General features: G+C 37.6%; 1 protein-coding gene across 1 annotated transcript in view; it reads left to right on the top strand.

The window, feature by feature from the left end:
• pcsk5b (proprotein convertase subtilisin/kexin type 5b) overlaps positions 1 to 22,418 on the top strand; it is a 293,223-nt gene that overhangs the window by 251,904 nt on the left and 18,901 nt on the right. The window contains exons 29-33 of the mRNA XM_052019395.1: positions 1,587 to 1,785; positions 5,552 to 5,772; positions 8,131 to 8,373; positions 10,518 to 10,745; positions 21,807 to 21,978. Of these exons, the coding sequence (XP_051875355.1) occupies positions 1,587 to 1,785; positions 5,552 to 5,772; positions 8,131 to 8,373; positions 10,518 to 10,745; positions 21,807 to 21,978 (1,063 nt within the window). The remainder of the gene's footprint in view (positions 1 to 1,586; positions 1,786 to 5,551; positions 5,773 to 8,130; positions 8,374 to 10,517; positions 10,746 to 21,806; positions 21,979 to 22,418) is intronic.

Raw genomic sequence — 22,418 nt, 5'->3', positions numbered from 1 at the left:
AGTTGTTATTAGTAGTTCCTTTCTTTTGAAGTCATACAAAAAGCAACATTTTCTAGTTTTTTTTTGATTGGCTTATCACATTTGGGCAATCCAAAACTTTCCTATTTTTGGCATCAGGTGCCAACATCAAGCACCCTTAGATATCAGGCATGACATTGACTAAATTCAAAATCCATTTATCACTAGAGTATCCCTTAGTCCCTACTACAGATATACATGCCTAATTAAGACTTTTCCCCATACCACTTTATCAGTCTTAATGACATGTGTGAGTGAAACAATCAACTTGGTTACAATAACCCACCATATTTTGAAGGTTCTTGAGTTGGGAGACATTCCCATTCGGAACTGAGCTGAGATGGATTAATGCATGTCAAATACTTTCAGCCACCAGGGACATTGAGTATTTCATTTTCCTGTCCTCAGGCAGGATAAAGGCATTAGATTAAATTCAGCTATTTAAAAGGTAATGCCACAACTGGTTTCTCAGGAAGTCTTAAGAAGATGTATCCAGTTAGATATTGTAGCATAGTTAACAACTGAGATGTTCTTATGTCATAGACATGCAAGGAATAAAAAATGGTTACTTTTAATAATTCTTGCATTGATTATGTAGAAAACATATTGCAGGAACATATAAAACATAAATCAGCTGACCTTAAACAGGCTAGATAAATGTTTTTGTCACCATCCATCTCAACCCATATCACTTTGCAGCTTTTCATTTTGGATCATGCTTATGTTCATTGTGTTAAGCAACATCTTCAACATTGTAATTTATGCCCAAAAATCCTTATTGTTTTGTAAGTCTTTCACAGCACTGGAAACTTTCCATCCAATCAATGCTACTACCATGTTTGACCTTATTGAGGCTGGAACTACTGGAGCCAGAGGCCACCGAGACCAAACCTACACAAAATACTGTTGTCTTTTTTAGATGGGACTTGCTGCCTTCACTGCACCCCTAGAGAAAATATTGATGTTCTAGTCTGCTGAAGACTTAGTACTTCCAGTCATTTCTGATGAGTTATAAGCATAATAAAGTATTGTGAGAAGCTGGAATGACTTATTTGGATTACAGGCTGTACCCGGGTTATGAACACACAACTTTTGCACACCCGTAGATACTAACGAACTCTCATAATCTTATTAAATTCAAAAATCCTACGTACGTCCATGCATTCATTCTTATGAATGACATAACTAGTTTCCTCTCTCTCTCCACTTTTAGTAATTGTTCTTTCTTATCAGTCTTACCTGGCAATGATGTTTCATTGCCCCTTTTTCCCCTCCTCATTGTTTTCTTAAGTTTTCTCCTACACCTTTTAGATCCCTCGAGACCTATCTGATTCTAGTTGCCTATACCTATCATATGCTTCCTTTTGTTTCCTAATCAAATCTTCAATATCCTTTGTCATCCAAAGTTCCCTAATCTTGCCATCTTTGCTTTTCACCCTTAGCAGAACATGCTGGCTTTGAACTCTTACTAACTCTCTTTTGAAAGATTGCCATAAGTTCATCCTATGAATTAGATATGGCCTTAAGAATAATTCATAATTAAAAGCATTAATTCTTGTAATACTTAGGATTGTACCTTAACAATGAAGAATGTGTCAAGAGTTGTCCAAATCAAACCTTCGCGAATCCAATTACTGTAAAGTGTGAGCAGTGTGAAGAAGGTTGTGAGATCTGTTCAGGAAACAAGACGAACTGTCAGCGATGTATCACAGTACAACATCAGCCACTTTACCTGTATATGGGAAAGTGTCTAAGTGAATGTCCACAGTAAGTAAATTTAAAAAAAAACAAGGTAATGAAAATATATTTTTATTGTTTATTGATACTGTAGTAAATTCTCTCAAAGACTTAATTTTAATTCAGGATAGTTTAACAGTTGATGTAGTACCTTGAAATTCCAATACTTGGAGCTCTCTGAACACCTACCTGTGGCCTGTGCTTAGTGGACACCGTACAATCTTGCCTTTGTTTAAGAAAACACATTCCATCAATTCTTGGAATATTTACTCTGGTTTTCAGGTTGAAAGAAATAGCAATTTGGACAGAGGGCATAAGGCATGTAGATCAAAATAGTACATTCATTTGCTTTGTCAAATTCATCAAATATAAAGCTGAATGATTGAGGCATATGCCAACCCATGAAGCTTGGAGGAGGTTCTATACTGCTTCAAACGAATTTACCATATCCCTAAAGGTTGACAACAGAATACAGTTTCAAACCAGGTGAACGTTGATTTTTTTTGCACTAAAGTAGAATTCAGTCTCATTACTAACTCAGAATCAGAATCAGGTTTATTATCACTAACATATGTCGTGAAATTTGTTGTTTTGTGGCAGCAGTACAGTGCAAGACATTAAGATATAAAAATTACTATAAGTTACAAAAATAAATAAATAGTGCAAAAGCGGAATAGTGAGGTAGTGTTCATGGGTTCATGGACTGTTTTGAAATCTCATGGCGGAGGGGAAGAAGCTGTTCCTGAAACGTTGAGTGTGGGTCTTCAGGCTCCTGTACCTCCTCCCCAATGGTAGTAACGTGAAGAGGGCATGTCCAGGGTGGTGAGGATCCTTAACAATGGATGCCACCTTCTTGAGACACCACCTCTTGAAGATGTCGTCGATGGTGGGGAGAGTTGTGCCCATGATGGAGCTGGCTGAGTCTACAACCCTCTGCAGCTTCTTTCGATCCTGCAGATTGAAGCCTCCAAACCAGGTGATGATGCAGCCAGTCAGAATGCTCTCCACCATACATATGTAGAAATTTTAAAAGAGTCTTTGGTGACATACCAACTTTTATGGATCACATCTGCAAATCAGGTTTTTTTGCTCCAAGATAACTGAAACCCAGTGCATCGGGTTAGAAAATATTAGTTACAATGGAAGGGCAGTGGGAAATGTGCTTGGCATAAATTAAGCTACAGCCTCGTCCAACACTCCCATCAGTTATATAACAATTTGGAAGAATTATCTATTGCACAAAAACATAATTTTTGCCCGGTAGATTTAAGAATTTTTGGAGGGGTCTACCAAAGGCTACTTCTGTTTGTAAGTTTTGTGCTTTCATTTTCACCTGGTGTGTGGGTTCTTTGTGTAACATTGTGGGCAAGGAAGTGAACAGACATACACACTCCAAGCTCAGCACAGCATGACTGTTTACTCCGATGGTTTATCTCCAAATTAGTTTGACATGGTTTGACAAGCAATTGCTTCAGGGCTGAAAGCAGTTGATCACATGACTCTCTATTAGAAATCAGAGTCACCTTTTCGAGCTAATGCTAAATAAATTTGCTCTTGACTCACTCTCCATCTCCTTAGCAATTCACAAGTTTTTGGCTGTTGCTATTATCGCTAATTGCTTTGCTTTCTTCATTATGCCACCCACTTTCTCACCTCTTCACTGTGATCTCTTTTGTTTTAAATGCTTCCTACCTCCAATGGCCCAGTACTTGTGTCACTGGCAAGCAGCATTCATCACAGAATGATTAAAAATATTTGGACTTTGTACAATTCCTGGATGTGTTTTGTTTTAATATGGCTCAAGTTCTTGCACTGAAAGAATTCTAATGATGTAGCTGAGAGATTCTCTACTCTGTACATGCTCACGTTGCAGAATTCTAACGTTGCAGCAATTATTCTGCAGTGAGAGAATTCTAATTCTGCAGCAATTATTGCCGCTTTTCAGTAGACAAATTGATACCTTGAGGAGAAACAGCTTCCAACTTAGTATATTGCATACAATGATCAAGATATGGTGTCCTATTAGAAAATCCAAATGTAGATTGGGTGAACAGTTTGCATAGCACCCCCCTTCAGTTCACAGGCTAAAAATAATCTTCCAGGTGGCCGTCCATTCCCACTTGCACTCTAACCCCTATCTTTCCCCATGCACTGTTCCAATGGAAGCTCAAGGAACAGCATCCCATCTTCCAACTCAAAATATTATAGCCTTCTGGTCTCAATATCAATTCAGCAGTTTTAGTTAACCAGCCTTTCTTGTTTATGTCAAAATTACTGTATTCAATTCTGATGGAAGGTCATCAATCTGTAATGTTAACCATTTCTTTGCGGACGCTACCTAACCTATAATATATTTCCAGCATTTTCTCTAGTTAGTTCAGATTTCCACCATCTGCAGAGTTTTGCTTGTACATTGTTTTGTGTCTCACACTGCCAACATGATCTATAGTTCTCTCTTTCTCCTGTTTTCATTCCTCTTTTTCTTACATTTTCAGACAGGTACTCTGCAATTAACAGTTCTTTATCACCCTCTCTCAGCTGGCAACGTCACTCACTCTCTTGGTCTCCAGCCATCTCAACCTTTATTTGCTCTACACTCCTTTTTTTCTGCAAATTAAAACACATAGATTTCTAACTTTTCTCTATTCTAATGAAAAGCCATCAACCTAAAAAAGTAAGTTTACTCTCTCCTTGGATGCTACCTGTCATATTATGCTTTTCCAACATTCTCTTTACTTTGAATTTCTAGCAGATTTTTGTTTTGCTTTTGATGCTTATTCTGAAATACACTTCTTTTAAACAAATTATTTTCGTAAGCCTTAATTTAGGCATTAGAAATTGTTAGTGAGGGAAGAATGCTTATAACCAAAGCAATTTGTTGGACAATTTCACTGGATTAGTTTCTGCTTTTTAATTGTGAGATTTTGCATGCTACTCATGGATTCGTTAAAGTTTTGTAAGTATGAGATGTAATAAACATAAATCAACTGACCATAAACAGACTAGATAAATATTTTTGTCATCATCCATCTCAAGCCATATCACTTTGCAGCTTTTCATTTTGGACAATGTCTATGTTCATCTGTTAAACAGCAATTTCAAAAGTGTAATTACTGGCCAAAAATCCTCATTGTTTTGTAAGTCATTTGCAGCACTGTAAATTTTCCATCAGATCAATGCAACTACCATACAAAATTGTTTGATCTTATTGAGGTTTGAACTACTGGAGCCATAGGCTACCAAGATCAAAACTTCACAAGATACTGCGGCCTTTATTTAGATGTCTTGATGTCTGCACTGTAGCCCTAGAGAAGATTTTAATGTTCTAGTCTGCTAAAGAGTTATTACTTCCAGTCACTTCTAATGAACTATAAGCATTACAAAGTATCATGAGAAGCTGTAATGACTTATTTGGATTACAGGCTGCCCCAGGGTTATGAACACCCAACTTTTGGACACCTGTAGAACTAACAAACTCTCATAATGTTATTACATTCAATAGTCCTACGTACGAACATCTGTTCATTCCTACGAATGACAGAAATAGTTTCCTCACTCTCTCCATTTTTGGTACTTGTTCTTTGTTATCAGTCTTTGATGCCATTTATTACAATACTGTCAAGGTATGGTTACCATATTGAGTGATCTTTGTGTACTTTCTGACTTAAGGACATCTGTTCAAATGGAACCCACTTGTTACCCACGAATGGCTTGTAGTTGTTCTTTGAACTGAATTCTATTTTGTTATCATTATTTATGTAAGATGTATCTAAATTACAATATCTCATTTTGTTAGGCAACATTTTATTACTGCTGATAATACCTGCACAAAGTGTGATGATGCCTGTGAACAATGTGAAGTTAGTCCCACAAACTGCCAGTCCTGTGTCAAGCCCTTTGTTCTGGAGAACAAAAGTTGTCGAATGAAATGCTCCAAGAAGCATTATGCTAGTTCAGATGGACTTTGTAAACACTGCCCTATGAACTGTGAAGAGTGTAATGAGAATAAATGTACAGGTAGGACTGACTGCATGATCTACACTTCAATAAAACAATGTTTCATAGTCCTTTTGTTTTGAAAGACTGCAACATATAATAAAAATGTTATGCTAATGTTTTATATTTGGTGTGAACATATCAAGGAACTACAGAAGTTTCCAGTGGCTCAGTAATCCTATTGTATCTGATTGAGCAATTTGATTGAATGATTCAAAACTGTAGCCCACTGCCCAGCTTTCTCTTTCCAGTCTGTAACTGTCTCCTACAAATGTTTGGCACTTATCTTTGAAAAGATCAAACAATGTGTACCTAACCTGTTCCCTGTGCCAGAGCATTCCATGCTCTTGTGATTATTTTGTGAAAAAATGTCTTCAAAATCTGTAGTTAATTGGCATTTTATTGGCTTTAAATTGATGGTGCCCAATGAGATTCAAACTTGCATTCTGACTTCATTTTCGCCATGTTTGTGACCTGGGGGTGATGCAGACCAAACACATAGAAGTAGACCTTTACAATGAGTTATATCCAAGGGATATGAGATCTGCTTCAGTGAAGCAAATCACTGCACCATCTACCTTCTAAGGATGGTTCCAGACACTATGCCCTATGACCATAGGTTCCCTTTAATTTTTCTCCTTGTCCCTTTCCATCAGGGCTATCACTACCCAGTACAACCATTGTCAATTGCAAACCTCATTTTCCTCCATCACCACCAATGATGCTGTGTCTCCTTAAGGTCGGACTTCTCCTTGATCCTCACAACATCCTCTGGGTTCTCTCCACCTCGTGACCTGTGACTAGCCTAGCAAATGGCTCCTTGGCTCCTTTTAACCATATTAATATTGAATTATTCTGTTGTGGCTGTAAAAAGTTCTTCTCTCACATCAGTTATTTGGTGCACTTAAGCTATTCTTCTTTCCAGATTTACCAAAAATGGACTGATTTCAGGCAGCATCTATGGAAAGAGAAATAATTACCACTTAATGTTTCAAGTCCAGGACCCTTTGTCAGAACTGATGAAATACCCCAGCTCTGACATGTTAATATTTTTCTTCCATCAGATACCAGCTGAGTGTTTTCAGTATTTTCTCTTCTTATTTTCAGATTTCAAGCACTTGCAGTGCTTTGATTTAGGAACCTGATTAGGAAGCCTTCCTGACTATACATATAAATGCCATTCATTCCAGTCTATCTTGGGAGAACTAAAACTATGCAATATTATTTTGCTGCTGTTCTTGCATAACTCCTTGAATTGGCTTCAAATCTCCTCGCTCTATCTCATTCCTTGTGTTTGGCTGCTGGTAATCCACTTTCGAGAACTTTGTTTCCTACTCCTTCATCCCATTTGCTTTGATTTTCTCATAGCAAAACTCCCAGAGCATTTTTATAAACCTGCCAGAGAGTATCACCTACTCATCTGATTGTTTTGGCCATTGATTTCAATGACATAACAAGGTGGTGTGGTATACAAGGTGGGCAATACATCTCTCCAGGCCAGCAACCAGGAGCCATACCTGAAAGTGTATAACTATAGTATTGCAAGGCCCAACTCACCTTATTGTTGATATAATGACAAAACAAGTAGTAATGCATGTATTGGCTTCTCAATACAAATTATTTTGTGAGAATAGTGCTCTTGAAATTTACACTGTGAACAGTAACAAACGGAACATATTTGCTGCCAAGTCAAGTGCAGGTTAAGTTCCCAATATTTGAGAGATTATATTTCTTTCTTATTCTGCATCATACAAGGTTCAAGACTAACTATGCTAGCCTAAAATTGCCTAACTTTGTTTTGTACCTGTCCATGGTTTTTTATCAGACAAAAATTCATTCACCAAACTTACTAAAGGCATCTCATTTAGATTATTTATTCTGTATCCATCTTTTAGCAAGCAGAGTTATCACTGTATGTCAGTAACTCGGATAACTACACTCCTTTTTTCCCACATTGAGCCATGTAAGATCATAAATGAAAGATGGGATAATTGCAAATAATTAGTTCATAATTGCAAATCTAAAGATTCAAAAGGGAAATTCAGAAACAGGAGACAAAACTCATTTGATTTTTGTGCTTAATTAAATCAGTAGATTGACAACAATGTATGATACATCATAGTTTTCTAGAATGTGTTAGTAGATGTCAGATTACCTCAATGCAAAATGATGCAAAACAATTTCAGGGGACTTTTGTTTATGTGCCCATAACTTTGTCTTGTAAATATGTTGTAGCTAATTCTTATAATTGTATATCTCCAATAAAATTTGATATATAATTATAGTTCATGCATGAATTGGTTTGCTGAGATTATATGCTTACCATGGTATTATGAACTCCTTGGAAGCTTACATTAATATTGTGTTTGATTTCCATAGAATGCAGCAGATACTTTTTCTTTCACAATGATACCTGTTTGGAGGACTGTCCCCAAGGAAGGTTTCAAAACACTCAGACCTTTAAATGCACTTTGTGCCATTACACATGTGCAGCATGTAATGGCCCTGACTCCGATGACTGTGAAGAATGTGCTGACACTTCTTCAGTTATGTACAATGGACAGTGTTTGGAAAGTTGTCCTGGAGGAACTTACATTGACATGAAAACTATAAGTTGTCAGGGTAAGCTCAATTGGAAATAACCAGAGTTGTAAAAACACAAAGAAAGAATACTGTCATTTTTAAATCTTTAATCATAAAGTAGAATTGAATTTGTTTTGTGGTTAAAGCATAACCTCAAGCAGAGTTCTGAACTCAGGGCAGTTGAAGTTAATTTTCAAGTACATATATATATAAAAACTGTTACTTCCATTTTTCATTTGGATTCAATGAATTACCCTGTAATGTCAAAACAGTAATAAAGGAATCAACTGGATTCATTTGAAGACCTAAATTATTTAATTCCCCATATTGGACATGATTCTGGTGATGCCTCGGAGCAAACATTGGGAGGACAATCCTGAATGTTGTCATTATTTCCTTAGGGGAGCTGAGTGTCAATCAAGCAACAATGCAACTTGTCAGTAGGGCCTAGCAATACTGCTCACTGCATTGAAACATACCTGAGTCTGAGGCAGAGGAAGATGATCAGCAGTGTTTTCAGTTTGAGGCATCAACCACCATTTTGTTTGTGGAACTAGGAGAAACACTCCTTCTCTCAACTTTAACATATTCATTGAAGTTTTGAATGTTGTTTTTATTAAACAGCCTTTAAGAAACCACTGTTTAGGTTGGTCAGAAGTAAAAAAATAGTTCAAGCTAGTGTATCATATACTCCAAGTAACATTTAAGTTAGAATTGCACTCCAGCTCTTTGACAATATTGTGCATGGGATCTTAATTTCAATAGACTTACAAAGGGCTCCTAAAACACTACTTAATAGTTAGCAGTGATCCAAGTGTCCCACTAGATTGAGTGGAGGTCTCGTCATTGCTAAATTAAGTACCAACGGTCCTATCTTAGGCCAATAGAGCTAGCCCAATGACCTTCAACTGAAACCCTTTTATTCTATGGGGGTGGTTACGTATTTGCTCTCCCTTATGATTCAGTATGGAAATCTTCACCCGTCCATTCTCCTGTGCACCCTTCTACAGGCAGCCAGAGTATTATTTGTTTGCTCAATGAATGGTGGTAGTGAAAATGGCAGTCAGAAAATCTCCCATTGCCACAATGTGGATGCTGCTACTTTGGTTCTAATAAGTGGCATCATGATGATGCACTTTATTTTGGCTGGAATTGTCCACCAAATCAGTTTGGTTGGGGTATGGAGGAGCAAGAACAGGGTCGTAGTTAGAGTGATATGTTTTGCTGGAACTTACTTGCAGAAGTAGTTCTGCAGCTGTATATTTTGTCTGTGTCATTAAAAGGCAATGTAGCATATACAAGTTCAAATTTGCCTTTATAAGTACTTAATTTACAATAACCACAAACTAGAATATTTATATTTATACATTTAAATTTCTGTTTTCTAATACCTAAATGTATATTGTTATTTCTTTGGAGAAGTCTGATCTTGTCTCATCTCAGAAGCTAAGCTAGCTCAGGCCTGGTTAGTAGTTAACTGGTATTCAAACAAGAACTTTGAAGGCCAAAGTGGAGAAGGGTTCCATGTGAACAGCAGTTGAACATGGCTCAGTCGGTCCAGGAGATGGACGAGCACCGTTCTGAAGGGACAGGCGATGGCCTCCGTTGCCCTGGGCCAATTGAAAGGGAATCAGGTTCAGTACCATCAGATACATTAAGCTTGACCCAAAGGGGAAATGGACACCACCAGATATTCTGCCCAGGAATCACCTATGTGGCAAAACCACTTGCAACATCTCAGCTGCCCAAATGGTTGTCTTAGGACTGACTTTGACATTTAACAGCAGCTGGTAGAGCTGCTTCCTTGCAACTCAGGCTGATCTCTGTTGCTGTCTTTGTGGAGTTTACATGTTCTCTCTGTAATCACATGGACTTCCTTTGGGTGCTGTGGTTTCTTCAAACGTCCCAAAGGGCGGTGGGTTGGTAGGTTAATTAACCATGGTAAATTGTCACTAGAGTGTAGGTGAGTGGTAGAATGAGTGGGTGAGAGTAGTTGTGGGGAATACGGGGAGAATAAAAATGGGATTAGTTTAGGATTAGTGTAAATGGGTGCTTGATGGTTGGCATGGACACACTGAGCTGTAAAGGGCTTCTTCTCGTGTTGAATGACTCTGCCTCTAATGCCTAATAACACCATTCCAAATTGTGAACCTCAGATAATGTACATTTTCTTTTATTTGTAGAGTGTGATAAGACATGTAGGACATGCAACGGACCCCATTCAACAGACTGCATTCATTGCATAACAGGATTTATAAAGAACAGAGAAGGGCACTGTGTAACACACAAAGACTGTGCCCTGAATATGTACATGGACCAGATCTGTAGGCCTTGTCACAAAAAATGTCATCGCTGTTATGGGCCCACGGACCATGATTGTCTCAGTTGTGCTTACAATCATTTTTTACTTAGTAAGTATGTTTTAGCAGTTTCAATATACTAGCATTTCATTGTCTTTTTGAATAATATCATAATGCATCTTCAAACTGAAGAAATATTGTTAACTATTTAAGCCATGTGGGATCCATGGAGATGTGTAGATTGGATTCAAAACTGGCTTGGCCATAGAAGGCAAAGGGTGTAAATCTGACTGGAAGCCTGTGATCAGTAGTGTTCTGCAAGTATCAGTGCTGGGACCTCTGTTGTTTGTGATAAATATATAAATGATCTGGCCAAAAATGTAGGTGGACTGATAAGTAAGTTTGCAGATGACACAAAAATTGGCAGAGTTATGGATAGTGAGGAAGATTGTTAAAGATTCAGCAGGATATAGAACAGATGGAAATGTGGGCAGGGAAATGGCAGTTGAATTTGATCCAGACAAGTATGGGGTGTTGCACTTTGGAAGGTCAAACACAAGAAGAAAGTACATCATAAATGCCAGCGCCCTCAGGAACATTTATGTAGAGGGAGCTTGGGCTGAAAGTGGCAACACAAGTAGACAGGGTGTTAAAGGTGGTGTACAGCATATTTGCTGTCATCAGTCGAGGTGTTGAGTATAAAAGCTGGGAAGTCATTTTGCAGTTGTATAAAACTTTAGTTAGGCCACACTTGGAATATTTCGTACAGTTCTGATGGTCACATTTTAGGAAGGATGTGGAAGCTTTGGAGAGGATGCAGAAAAGGTTTATCAGGATGTTTCCTGGATTATAGAATAATAGCTATAAGGAGATGCTGGAGAAACTTGGATTGTTTTCTATGGAGCATCAGAAACTGAGGGATGACCTGATAGAAGTATATAGAATTATGAGAGACAAGAATGTGGTAGATCATCAGAGTCTTTTTCTCAGGGTGGAAATGTCAAATACTAGAGGGCATAGCTTTAAGGTGAGAGGGGGAAGGTTTAGAAGAGATTTAAGAGGCAAATTTTTTTAAGAGGAGAAACATTTTTTTTGCCAGGGGACGTGTTGGAAATAGATACAATAGGAACATTTAAGAGGCACTTAGACAGGCCCATGAACAGGCAGGAAATGGAGGAATATAGACCATGTGTAGGCAGATGGGATTAATTTGGATTGCCATCATAGTCAACACAGATGATGAAGTGGCTGTTCCTGTGATGCACTGTACTATGTTCTATCATTAATCTACAGCCGTGAAATTTGGAGCACCTTTTGTTTTAGAACTCTAAGCTATTTTAATGATGATCACTTTAAAAATTAAATGCCAAACTACTGACTTAAGTAAATTTTACAAGCCAGCTCACTTGTTTTGATCATAAATCTCACTCTGTAAATGCCCCCAAGGTTGAAAGTACTATATGACAGAGATAGGGAAGATACTGGGTTACACTCACACAAATCTTTTTCCATCTTTTTATTAATTTTCAACTTAATACAGATTAATATATATAACCGGTAATTATACACGTGATACAAAGAGATCGGGAGGACAATCATGACATAGTCATAAAGAATAAAAAATATATTCTAGGCCCCACAGTTTCTTAGTAAACGAATATATTACAAAAAAAATCAATAAGAGAAAGAAAAAGATTTATTATATAAAAAAACCCAAATCGAAAAAAATTATAAGTAATAAAACGAAACAAACTGAAAAAAATTTCAAAAGAAAAAAAACTGGACTGATATTTCTTGATGAACAAAGAGCATTATTATGTCGTCAACTCCGCTCCTCTAAGTTCAAAGATTATTGAAAAGGGATCTATATCATATGAAAATATTGAATGAATGGACTCCAAACTTCCTCAAATTTAAGCAAAGAATCAACAGTGCCACTCCTAATTTTTTCTAAGTTTAAACATGATATAGTTTGAGAAAACCATTGAAAAGTAGTGGGAGGTATTGGATCCTTCCATTTAAACAAAATGGATTGCTTGGCCATTAATGTAACAAAGGCAATCATACGACAAGCAGCAGCAAATAAGTGGCCAGATTCCATCATTGGTAGCCCAAAAATTGCAGTGATTGGGTGAAGTTGTAAATCAATATTCAGTACAGTTGAAATAATGTTAAAAATGTCTTTCCAGAAGAGGACAGGACCAAAACATATGTTTCAGGGAAGCCACCTCCGAATTACATTGATTACATATAGAATTTATATGGTGATAAAAACGGGCTAACTTGTCCTTCGACATATGGGTCCTGTGAACCACCTTAAATTGTATCAAAAAGTGTCTGGCACACATCGAAGATGTATTAACTAATTGAAGAATTTTCTTCCATGTTTCTGTGGGTAAAAGTATCTGGAGTTCTCTTTCCCATTCATTCTTAATTTTATCAAGTGTCTCTGGACGTATTTTCATAATTAGATCATAAATTATTGCAATTATAATATATTATATGCAATTATAATACATTATATCCTTCTGATTGGGATAAAAGTCTAAAATTTTTTCCATAATTTCAATTTTATATGGAGTAGGAAGTGAAAGCATAGTAACTTTTAAAAAAAATTCTAATCTGTAAGTATCAAAAAAAGTGTGATCTAGACAAATTGTATTTATTCAACAACTGTTCAAAAGATTAAAAAAACAGTTATCAATGAATAATCACGGAAACATGTCATTCCCTTCATTTTCCATAAAGAAAAAGCTGAGTTGATTCTGGATTGTTCAAAGAAAAAATTAGATTGATTGAGGCTTGATAAGTTAAATTTATTCAATCCAAAGAATTTACGGAATTGAAACCATATTCGTATTGTATGTTTAACTATTGGGTTAGTCATATGTTTACTCAATTTGTAAGTGCAAAAGGGAGTGAGGCTCCTAAAATAGAAACTAATGAAAATCCTTGCACGGATTCATACTCAAGGTATACCCATTTGGGACATTGAATTACATCTAAATCATGTGCCCAAAAAATTAAATATCTGATATTAATTGCCTAGTAATGTAATCTAAGGTTAGGCAAAGCCACGCCACCATCCTTTTTTAATTTTTGTAAATATTTCTTACTTAACCTTGGGTTTTTATTCTGCCATATATATGAAAGAATTTTAGAATCAATAGTGTCAAAAAAAGATTTCGGGATGAAAGTTGGAATCGCCTGAAATAAATATAGAAATTTTGGTAAGATATTCATCTTAACTGCGTTAGTTCGGCCTATCAATGATAGAGATAATGGGGACCATTTCGTAAATAATTGTTTAATGTGATCAATTAAAAGTAACTAGTTAACTTTAAACAGGTCCTTATGCTTCTTGGTAATTTTAACACCCAAATACATAAAATGGTCTGTTACTAATCTAAATGGTAATTGCCACACTCACACAAATCGAGGTACAATCATTGAAAGAAACATAAAATAGTTTTTTAAACATTGGTAATGTTTTGCCAAATCAGAATGTCAGTCAAATTGGCAGGCTCGGTAGTGTAGCGGTTAGCGTAATGCTATTACGGCGCCAGCGACCCGGGTTCAATTCCGGCCACTGTCTGTAAGGAGTTTGTACATTCTCCCCATGTCTGTGTGGGTTTCCTCCTACGTTCCAAAGACGTACTGGTTAGGAGTTGTGGGCATGCTATGTCGGCGCCGGAAGCGTGACGACACTTGCGGGTTGCCCCCAGAACACTCTGTGCAAAAGATGCATTTCGCTGTGTGCTTAGATGTACATGTGACTAATAAAGATATCTCTAAAAAAAAACTACTCCACCAAAACAGATGTGAAAAGTGCAATAGATGTACATTTTTCTCTTGTAACTGATTATCAAAGGATATAAATTTAAATTTGCTTTGTAATTCTAACATGGACTAGTTTATTTTAATTAAAAATTACTCCTTTAATTATAACCCTGATAATCTGATCATCATTCAGTTAGAAATCCAGATAGAGGGGGTAATCAGAAATTCGCTTCTGACATTTTAGACACTGGAAATCAGAGCACCTTGTCACAAACCAGCAACAAAAGAAACACACTGAGCATGATTCAGTGTTAAAAACTATTTTATTAATCACTACTATTGATAATACGTAAAATAAAAGTAAAAATGTTAGTATGTTAGAATCCAAGAATGTTAAACCTCGCACGTTAACCCCAAAACTAAACTCTTCGTGTGTGTGTGTGACAAAGTCCAAAACTCCCAGTTCCTGAATGGTTCTTAAAGTTCAGTTCCGCAAGCCATAAGGTGAAACATGAGCAAGGGCTTCTTCAACAACCACCGTTGTCTGAAGATAAGATGTAGATGTAGAAAAACATAGAGAGAGTACATACGAAATCCAAATGTTCCACGATGGAACCCAAACGACACTTCAGTGTTTACTCGGTAGTGACTTCCTCACCCCGAAAAGCATCCGAACCGTGGTCGTCCACACACAAATACCTGTTTCCTTCTACAGGTCAGCAACAAAGTGAACTCCACCGGATTACTTCCAACTTCCATACATGGATTTCAGTGGCAAACACAGTTATTGTTTCTCATCCATCGATAGAGAAAAACAAGCAGGCTGGTGTCTCTCTCCCTTCTCTCTCTCTCTTCTTCTTCTTCTAACTTCTTCAACCACGTCATTACGTCCTTTATCTTCTATTGACGTAAGCACGCCCCACACACACATACACACACACTCTCTATCTTAAAGGGACTTTCACTGAGTCCGTAACACCTCCCACCTAAAAAAAAATTTTTCCCAAGAAAAATTTAACCGCGCATACAGTTAGTAATGTTAATAATTATCAAGCTACACAACTACAGACTATCAGATTAGTACAGATACATGTTTCCCATTTAACATCGGGAAAGACAATCAGCAATCACATTATCTTTGCCTTTAATGTGAGTTATCATGAGATCAAACTCTTGCAAAATTAAACTCCAGTTTAACAGCCTTCTGTTCTTGTTTTTGACTCGGCTCAGAAACACCAATGGGTTATGATCTGTATACACAGTCAATGGTTTCTGAGCGGTGCAAACATATACACTGAAATGTTGCAAGGCTAAAACAAGCGACAGTAATTCTTTCTCTATGGTGGAATAATTCTTTTGATGCTCATTAAATTTCTTTGAAAAGTAAGCTACAGGATGGTTAATATCATCAAGGTCACCCTTCTGCAATAACACAGCTCCTGCAGCTTCATCACTGGCATCTACTGCTAATGAAAATGGCTTTTCAAAGTCAGGTGTTCTGAGCACAGGATGGTAGCATAAAATGGCTTTCAGCTTCTCAAATGCTTCTTGACAAGAATCTGTCCAAACAAACTTTACTCCCTTCTTCAGAAGATTAGTTAGGGGAAGAGCAATATCAGCAAAATTTTTACAAAATTTTCGGTAATATCCAACCATTCCCAAAAATCTTCTAACAGTCCTCGTACCTGTGGGAATAGGGAACTCAGATATTGCTTGAACTTTTGCCTGAACAGGAGCTTGCTTGCCTTGACCTACAACATAACCAAGATACGTCACAGTGGCATGGCCAAATTCACTTTTAGCCAAGTTAACTGTAAGGTTAGCCTTGGAAAGTCTTTCAAACAACCTTTCTAACGCAGAGATGTGATCCTCCCATGTATCATTCCCAGTCACTAAGTCGTCAATGTAGGCATCTGTATGGTTTAACCCATGAATCACTGAATTAATCATTCTTTGAAATGTTGCCGGAGCATTTTTCATTCCAAATGGCAAAACATTGTATTCATACAATCCAGAAGGGGTTACAAAGGCTGAAATCTCCCTTCCTCTATCTGTTAATGGAACACACCAGTACCCTTTTAATAGGTCAATCTTTGTAAGAAATTTTGCCTTTCCCACTCTGTCTATGCAATCATCCACCCTAGGAATAGGGTAAGCATCTGACTTTGTTACAGCATTCACTTTCCTGTAATCTGTGCAAAATCTAACAGTTCCATCAGGTTTAGGTACAATAACACAGGGCGAACTCCAATTTGAAGTAGAATGTCTAATAATATCATTTTCCAACATGTATTTTATTTCCTGATCAACAAGTTTATTTTTTTCCACATTCATTCGATATGGGTGTTGTTTGATTGGTTTTGCATCCCCAACATCAACATCATGGGTAATTATCGATGTTCTGTTTGGAACATCTGGGAACAGATTTTTAAATTTTAAAATTAATTCTCTCATCTGTTGTTTTTGTGAAACTTGTAAATGGTCCAACTTCGTTTCAAGGTTCTCCATGATATTTTGGTTTTTTAGTTTTGATGGAACAATATTTGGTCTAAATTGGCCTTCCTCAACATCAACATCAGGCATTCTAGAAACAACCTTTACACCATCCACCAAGGCCACAACTGAATCCCTCTCATAATAAGGTTTAGCATGTTTACATGACAGAGTTGTGTTTTCTTGCGTCTATCTGGTGTTTTGATTATATATGTTAGATCAGTCACTCGAGATTCAATAACATAGGGTCCAGAAAAACGAGCTTGCAAGGGATTATTTTGGCTAGGGAAAAATACCAACACCTTTTGCCCCACTGCGAATGTCCTAGGCCGAGCACGTCTATCAAAATATGTCTTCATTCTTATCTGGCTTGTTTTCAAATTCTCTCTCGCTAGCTGGCAGACTCTCTCCAACCGAGTTTTAAATTTTTGGACATAGTCCAACAGACTCAAGTGAACTTCCTCATTAACCCATTGCTCTCTTAACAACTCCAAAGGTCCTCTCACCCTATGTCCAAACACAAGCTCAAACGGACTAAATCCGATTGACTCCTGGATCGATTCTCTAACGGCAAACAAAAGTAAATGGATACCTTCGTCCCAATCATTGGTGTTTTCAAAGCAATAAGTCTTCAGCATATTTTTGAGAGTAGAATGAAATCTCTCCAGAGCTCCTTGAGATTCTGGGTGATATGCAGATGATACAATCTGCTTTGCTCCCAGCTCATAGACTATTTGTTGAAAAATTTTTGACATAAAATTACTACCTTGATCAGATTGGATTTCTTTTGGCAAACCAAACAAGGTAAAAAATTTTACAAGAGCCTTTGACACCGTCTTGGCCTTAATATTTCTAAGGGGTATTGCCTCTGGAAATCTAGAAGTGGCACACATGATGGTTAACAAATACTGATTTCCAGTCTTAGACTTTGGTAATGGACCAACACAGTCCACAATCACCTTCGAAAAGGGTTCACCAAAAGCAGGAATTGGTTTCAAAGGAGCCACAGGGGGTTTTTGATTTGGTTTACCCACCATCTGACATGTGTGGCAGGTTCGACAAAACATCACCACATCTTTTCTCAAACCAGGCCAATAGAATTGTTTCAAGATCTTCCCTACAGTTTTATTCACACCAAAATGACCACCCAAAGGCATACTATGGGCCAGGTTTAAAATCTCATCCCTATAAACTTTTGGAACAACAACCTGATGAATAACTTCCCATTCCTCAGTAACAGGAACATGAGGAGGTCTCCATTTCCTCATTAACACTCCATTTTTGACATAGTATCCAGTTGGCACCTTTTCAATCTCCTCACATGAGAGAGCTTTTTCTTTCAATTCTGTCAACTCAGGGTCCTTTGTCTGTTCCACCATAAAATCCTTCCTCGACAAAGACAAATCTTTAAATTCAGGCTCACTATAAGGATGTTGATCCTCCAGTGAAGACAGAAAAGTCTCAGATAAGGCATCAAAATTTTCTTCCTGTTTAGGACTGTCACAAGGAACTACATCAGACTGCATCGGACTGTCTGTCTTGGTTAATTCTCTAGCTCTAGCTCGAGTCACCGCACATGATGGGTAAACATCTGAATCATCCTCAGACTCATCAATCCTTGGTTTGGTTGTTAACCGTACCACAGGATCACTTTCTCCATTTGCAAGGTCATTTCCCAATAACAAAGAAACTCCTTCCACTGGCAAACTAGGTCTTATCCCTATCTCGACTGGTCCTTCTACGAACTTTGACTTTAAAATCACCCTGTGAAAAGGGACAGACATGGTCTCACCTGTAACGCCTCGTACTAGATTTACTTCACCAGTGTCACTTTCTTCACCAAAATTTAAAACACTGTCCAGCAAGAGAGATTGACTAGCCCCAGTATCTCTAAGAATTTTCACTGGCACCTGGGGTGACTCATCATTCAGTGAAACAAAACCCTCTGATACATACGAACGGAATTCTTTTCTCACCTCCTCCAACTTTTCCGCTTTTCCCTCTTGCAAGGACTGATCTTTAACAGCATCTCCTAAACCTTTTTGATTTTTAATTGCCTGAAAACAAGCATTGGGCCCAGCTTCCTTCTTTTTCTTCAAAAGGGCACAATTAGATATCACGTGGCCAGGTTTCCTACAGTAATAACAAGTACGCTCAACAGATTTCTCCAGCCCTGGCTTCTTTTCATCTTTTCCTTTTTGATTACCTCCCAATTTAATCTCTGGTTTACCTGGATTGTCTTTGTAACTCTTTTGAAAGGTTTTAGGTTGTCCCCATTGGATTTATGGGTTAAAGCATAATCATCTGCCAACCTAGCAGTTTCTTGTAAAGTTTCCACTGCCTTTCATTTAAATATGTTGTTAATTCAGCTGGAACACATCTTTTAAAGTCTTCCACCAGTATCAATTCTGTCAATTTATCATAATCCCCCATCTACATTTTTAGCCAGGCACCATCGTTCAAAACATATTCTCTTTCCATTGGCAAATTCCATATAAGTCTGATCTGCAAGATTTCCTCAAGTCTCTGAAATTTTTGTCTATAAGCCTCAGGGACCAATTCATAGGCCTTCAATATAGCTTGTTTTACCTTGGTATAATCAGCTGCATCCTCAACAGACAAAGCAGAATAAGCTTTTTGAGCTTTACCTTTAATCACACTCTGTTACCATAAGAGCCCATCCTTTCCTTGGCCAGTTTGAACTCACAGCAACCTTTTCAAAATGTTGGAAATACTGATCAACCTGATCTTCTTCAAACGGAGGGACTAATCGAACCTCCCTGCTGGCTGAAAAACCATCATCAGAATCAGATTCCGAACTCCTACGCTTCATTTGTAACTCATGCTGCCTCTGTTTTCCTTCTCCTCTGCCTCAAACTTTAACCGAATTAGTTCCCGTTCCCGTTCAGCCTCTAACTTCATCCGAGTTATCTCTCGTTCCCGTTCAGCCTCTAACTTCATCTGAGTTATCTTTTGTTCGGCCTCTAATTTATTTTGCTCTCGTTCAGCCTCTAATCTCTTTTCCTCTTGTTCGGCCTCTAATTTCTTTTGTTCTCGTTCAGCTTCTATCTTTAACTGGGTTTGTTCTCGTTCAGCTTCTATCTTTAACTGGGTTTGCTCTCGTTCAGCCTCTATCTTTGCCAGCTGCACCTGTGCCTCAGAAATTGCTATTTCACTGCTAGGAAACTGTTTTAACACTTCCTTCTCAAACACCTTCTTTTCCACATAATGGCCAGCTATCAATCTCTGAATATCTGCCTTTCTCATAGACTGCTTTACTTCTGTAAGGGTTAGCCTTATAGCAATCTTTATCAAATCATCCTTTTTCGCCACCTCCAATCCCTTTTGGGTTGGTGACTCCAAAAATGCCTTAATATCCATTGCTGCTGGTTTCCACACACACAAGCCAATTAAAAAGAATTTGGATTGAATCCCGAACAAATCTTGTCAATCTGGGGAACGATCCCAGACGACACTCGTTAATCTTGGGAACTATCCCGGACGAGCCCCAATTTTGTCACAAACCAGCAACAAAAGAAACACACTGAGCATGATTCAGTGTTAAAAACTATTTTATTAATCACTACTATTGATAATACGTAAAATAAAAGTAAAAATGTTAGTATGTTAGAATCCAAGAATGTTAAACCTCGCACGTTAACCCCAAAACTAAACTCTTCGTGTGTGTGTGTGACAAAGTCCAAAAACTCCCAGTTCCTGAATGGTTCTTAAAGTTCAGTTCCGCAAGCCATAAGGTGAAACATGAGCAAGGGCTTCTTCAACAACCACCGTTGTCTGAAGATAAGATGTAGATGTAGAAAAACATAGAGAGAGTACATACGAAATCCAAATGTTCCACGATGGAACCCAAACGACACTTCAGTGTTTACTCGGTAGTGACTTCCTCACCCCGAAAAGCATCCGAACCGTGGTCGTCCACACACAAATACCTGTTTCCTTCTACAGGTCAGCAACAAAGTGAACTCCACCGGATTACTTCCAACTTCCATACATGGATTTCAGTGGCAAACACAGTTATTGTTTCTCATCCATCGATAGAGAAAAACAAGCAGGCTGGTGTCTCTCTCCCTTCTCTCTCTCTCTTCTTCTTCTTCTAACTTCTTCAACCACGTCATTACGTCCTTTATCTTCTATTGACGTAAGCACGCCCCACACACACATACACACACACTCTCTATCTTAAAGGGACTTTCACTGAGTCCGTAACAACCTCATTACCACCTTTTATCCTCCAATGTGCATTGAACGTGGTCTATCATTAAACGGAATCTGTTGGCACTAAAACACTGTTGTTGGGACTGATTATTCCACTGGATTTCAAAGAGAAGGGGATAGAAATGAAATCAGAGAAGTGAGGGAATCTGTTTAGCAAAAATATATTATAGTTTCTAATAGTTTGCACAACCTTTATCTTAGATGTTCAGCTTTCCTTTTTGTGAGCATTCCACTGCTCTCTCCATCACTTGTTGCTTCCATTTGAAATCATAATCTTCTACTTTAAAACCAGAAAGGAGACATAGCAAAAACAATAACTCATTGACATACAGACAACCATGGTCAATTCATACTTGAGGTTATCTATACATGAAGTTGTTTCCACAATGCAAAATAAATCAAATGCTGGCCAAATAGGAATTGCTTTGGAATTATTAAGTGATAATTGTCTTACTATTACTGACAATTATATAATATTCTGTTTGTCTTCCGTAAGCAATCAAACAAAATTGCTTATTTTGTTTGATTGATCCCATTAAGATGTCCCTTATAACGTACTTAATTTGAAATTCTTTTTCTCAAAAGCTGCATGGTAGAAGTATTCCGAACTTTATTGTTTCATCTCATAAAGTTAAGAATTGTAACTGTGTATCTCTCAATTAGATAAGACATGCATAGAATCTTGTCCTGATGGATACTACGCAGAAAGGCATCACTGCTTTGCTTGTTACAAAGGCTGTGAGACTTGCAGTGGGCCGTCAAAGAAAGATTGTGTTGCCTGTAAATCAGACTGGTACAAGCTGGAATCAATTTGCGTTAAGACGTGTGGATCTGGGTAAGTGCCATGGATCAAATTAAAATTATTTGATTGGAATTTCAGCTGGAGAGATTAATAGGCTGAAGAAGTTTGACTCTTATGAGGTGGCAGCAATTTCACCAGCATCTGTAGGAGCTATTTTATATAGTTTACCATTATGGCCACAATGGGCTGCATGATCATCTTCTGCGTCATAAATTTTCTGATTTTTTGATAAACTGATTGCTTATAAATTATAATTTGTTTATGATCAGAACTAATGTTTTTAGAAAGAGGTGCATATAGCAATAAAAATTGATTTTAGAGGAAATTTTTTAAATAATTAAGTTTGGTGCAGGAGTATGGGGAACCATAATCAATTTTGTGGATGTGGCCTTGTATTGCAATGGCGATAAAACTGAAGCACTAAACCAAGAAAACGTGGACTGTATTGAACTAAAACTGATTATAAAATTGAC

The sequence above is a fragment of the Pristis pectinata genome, chromosome 7 (genome assembly GCF_009764475.1).
Source record: "Pristis pectinata isolate sPriPec2 chromosome 7, sPriPec2.1.pri, whole genome shotgun sequence".
NCBI classification, from domain to species: Eukaryota; Metazoa; Chordata; class Chondrichthyes; order Rhinopristiformes; family Pristidae; genus Pristis; species Pristis pectinata.
The sequence above is the reverse complement of the archived record's forward strand: the minus strand, read 5'-3'. Positions and strand labels throughout refer to the sequence as shown.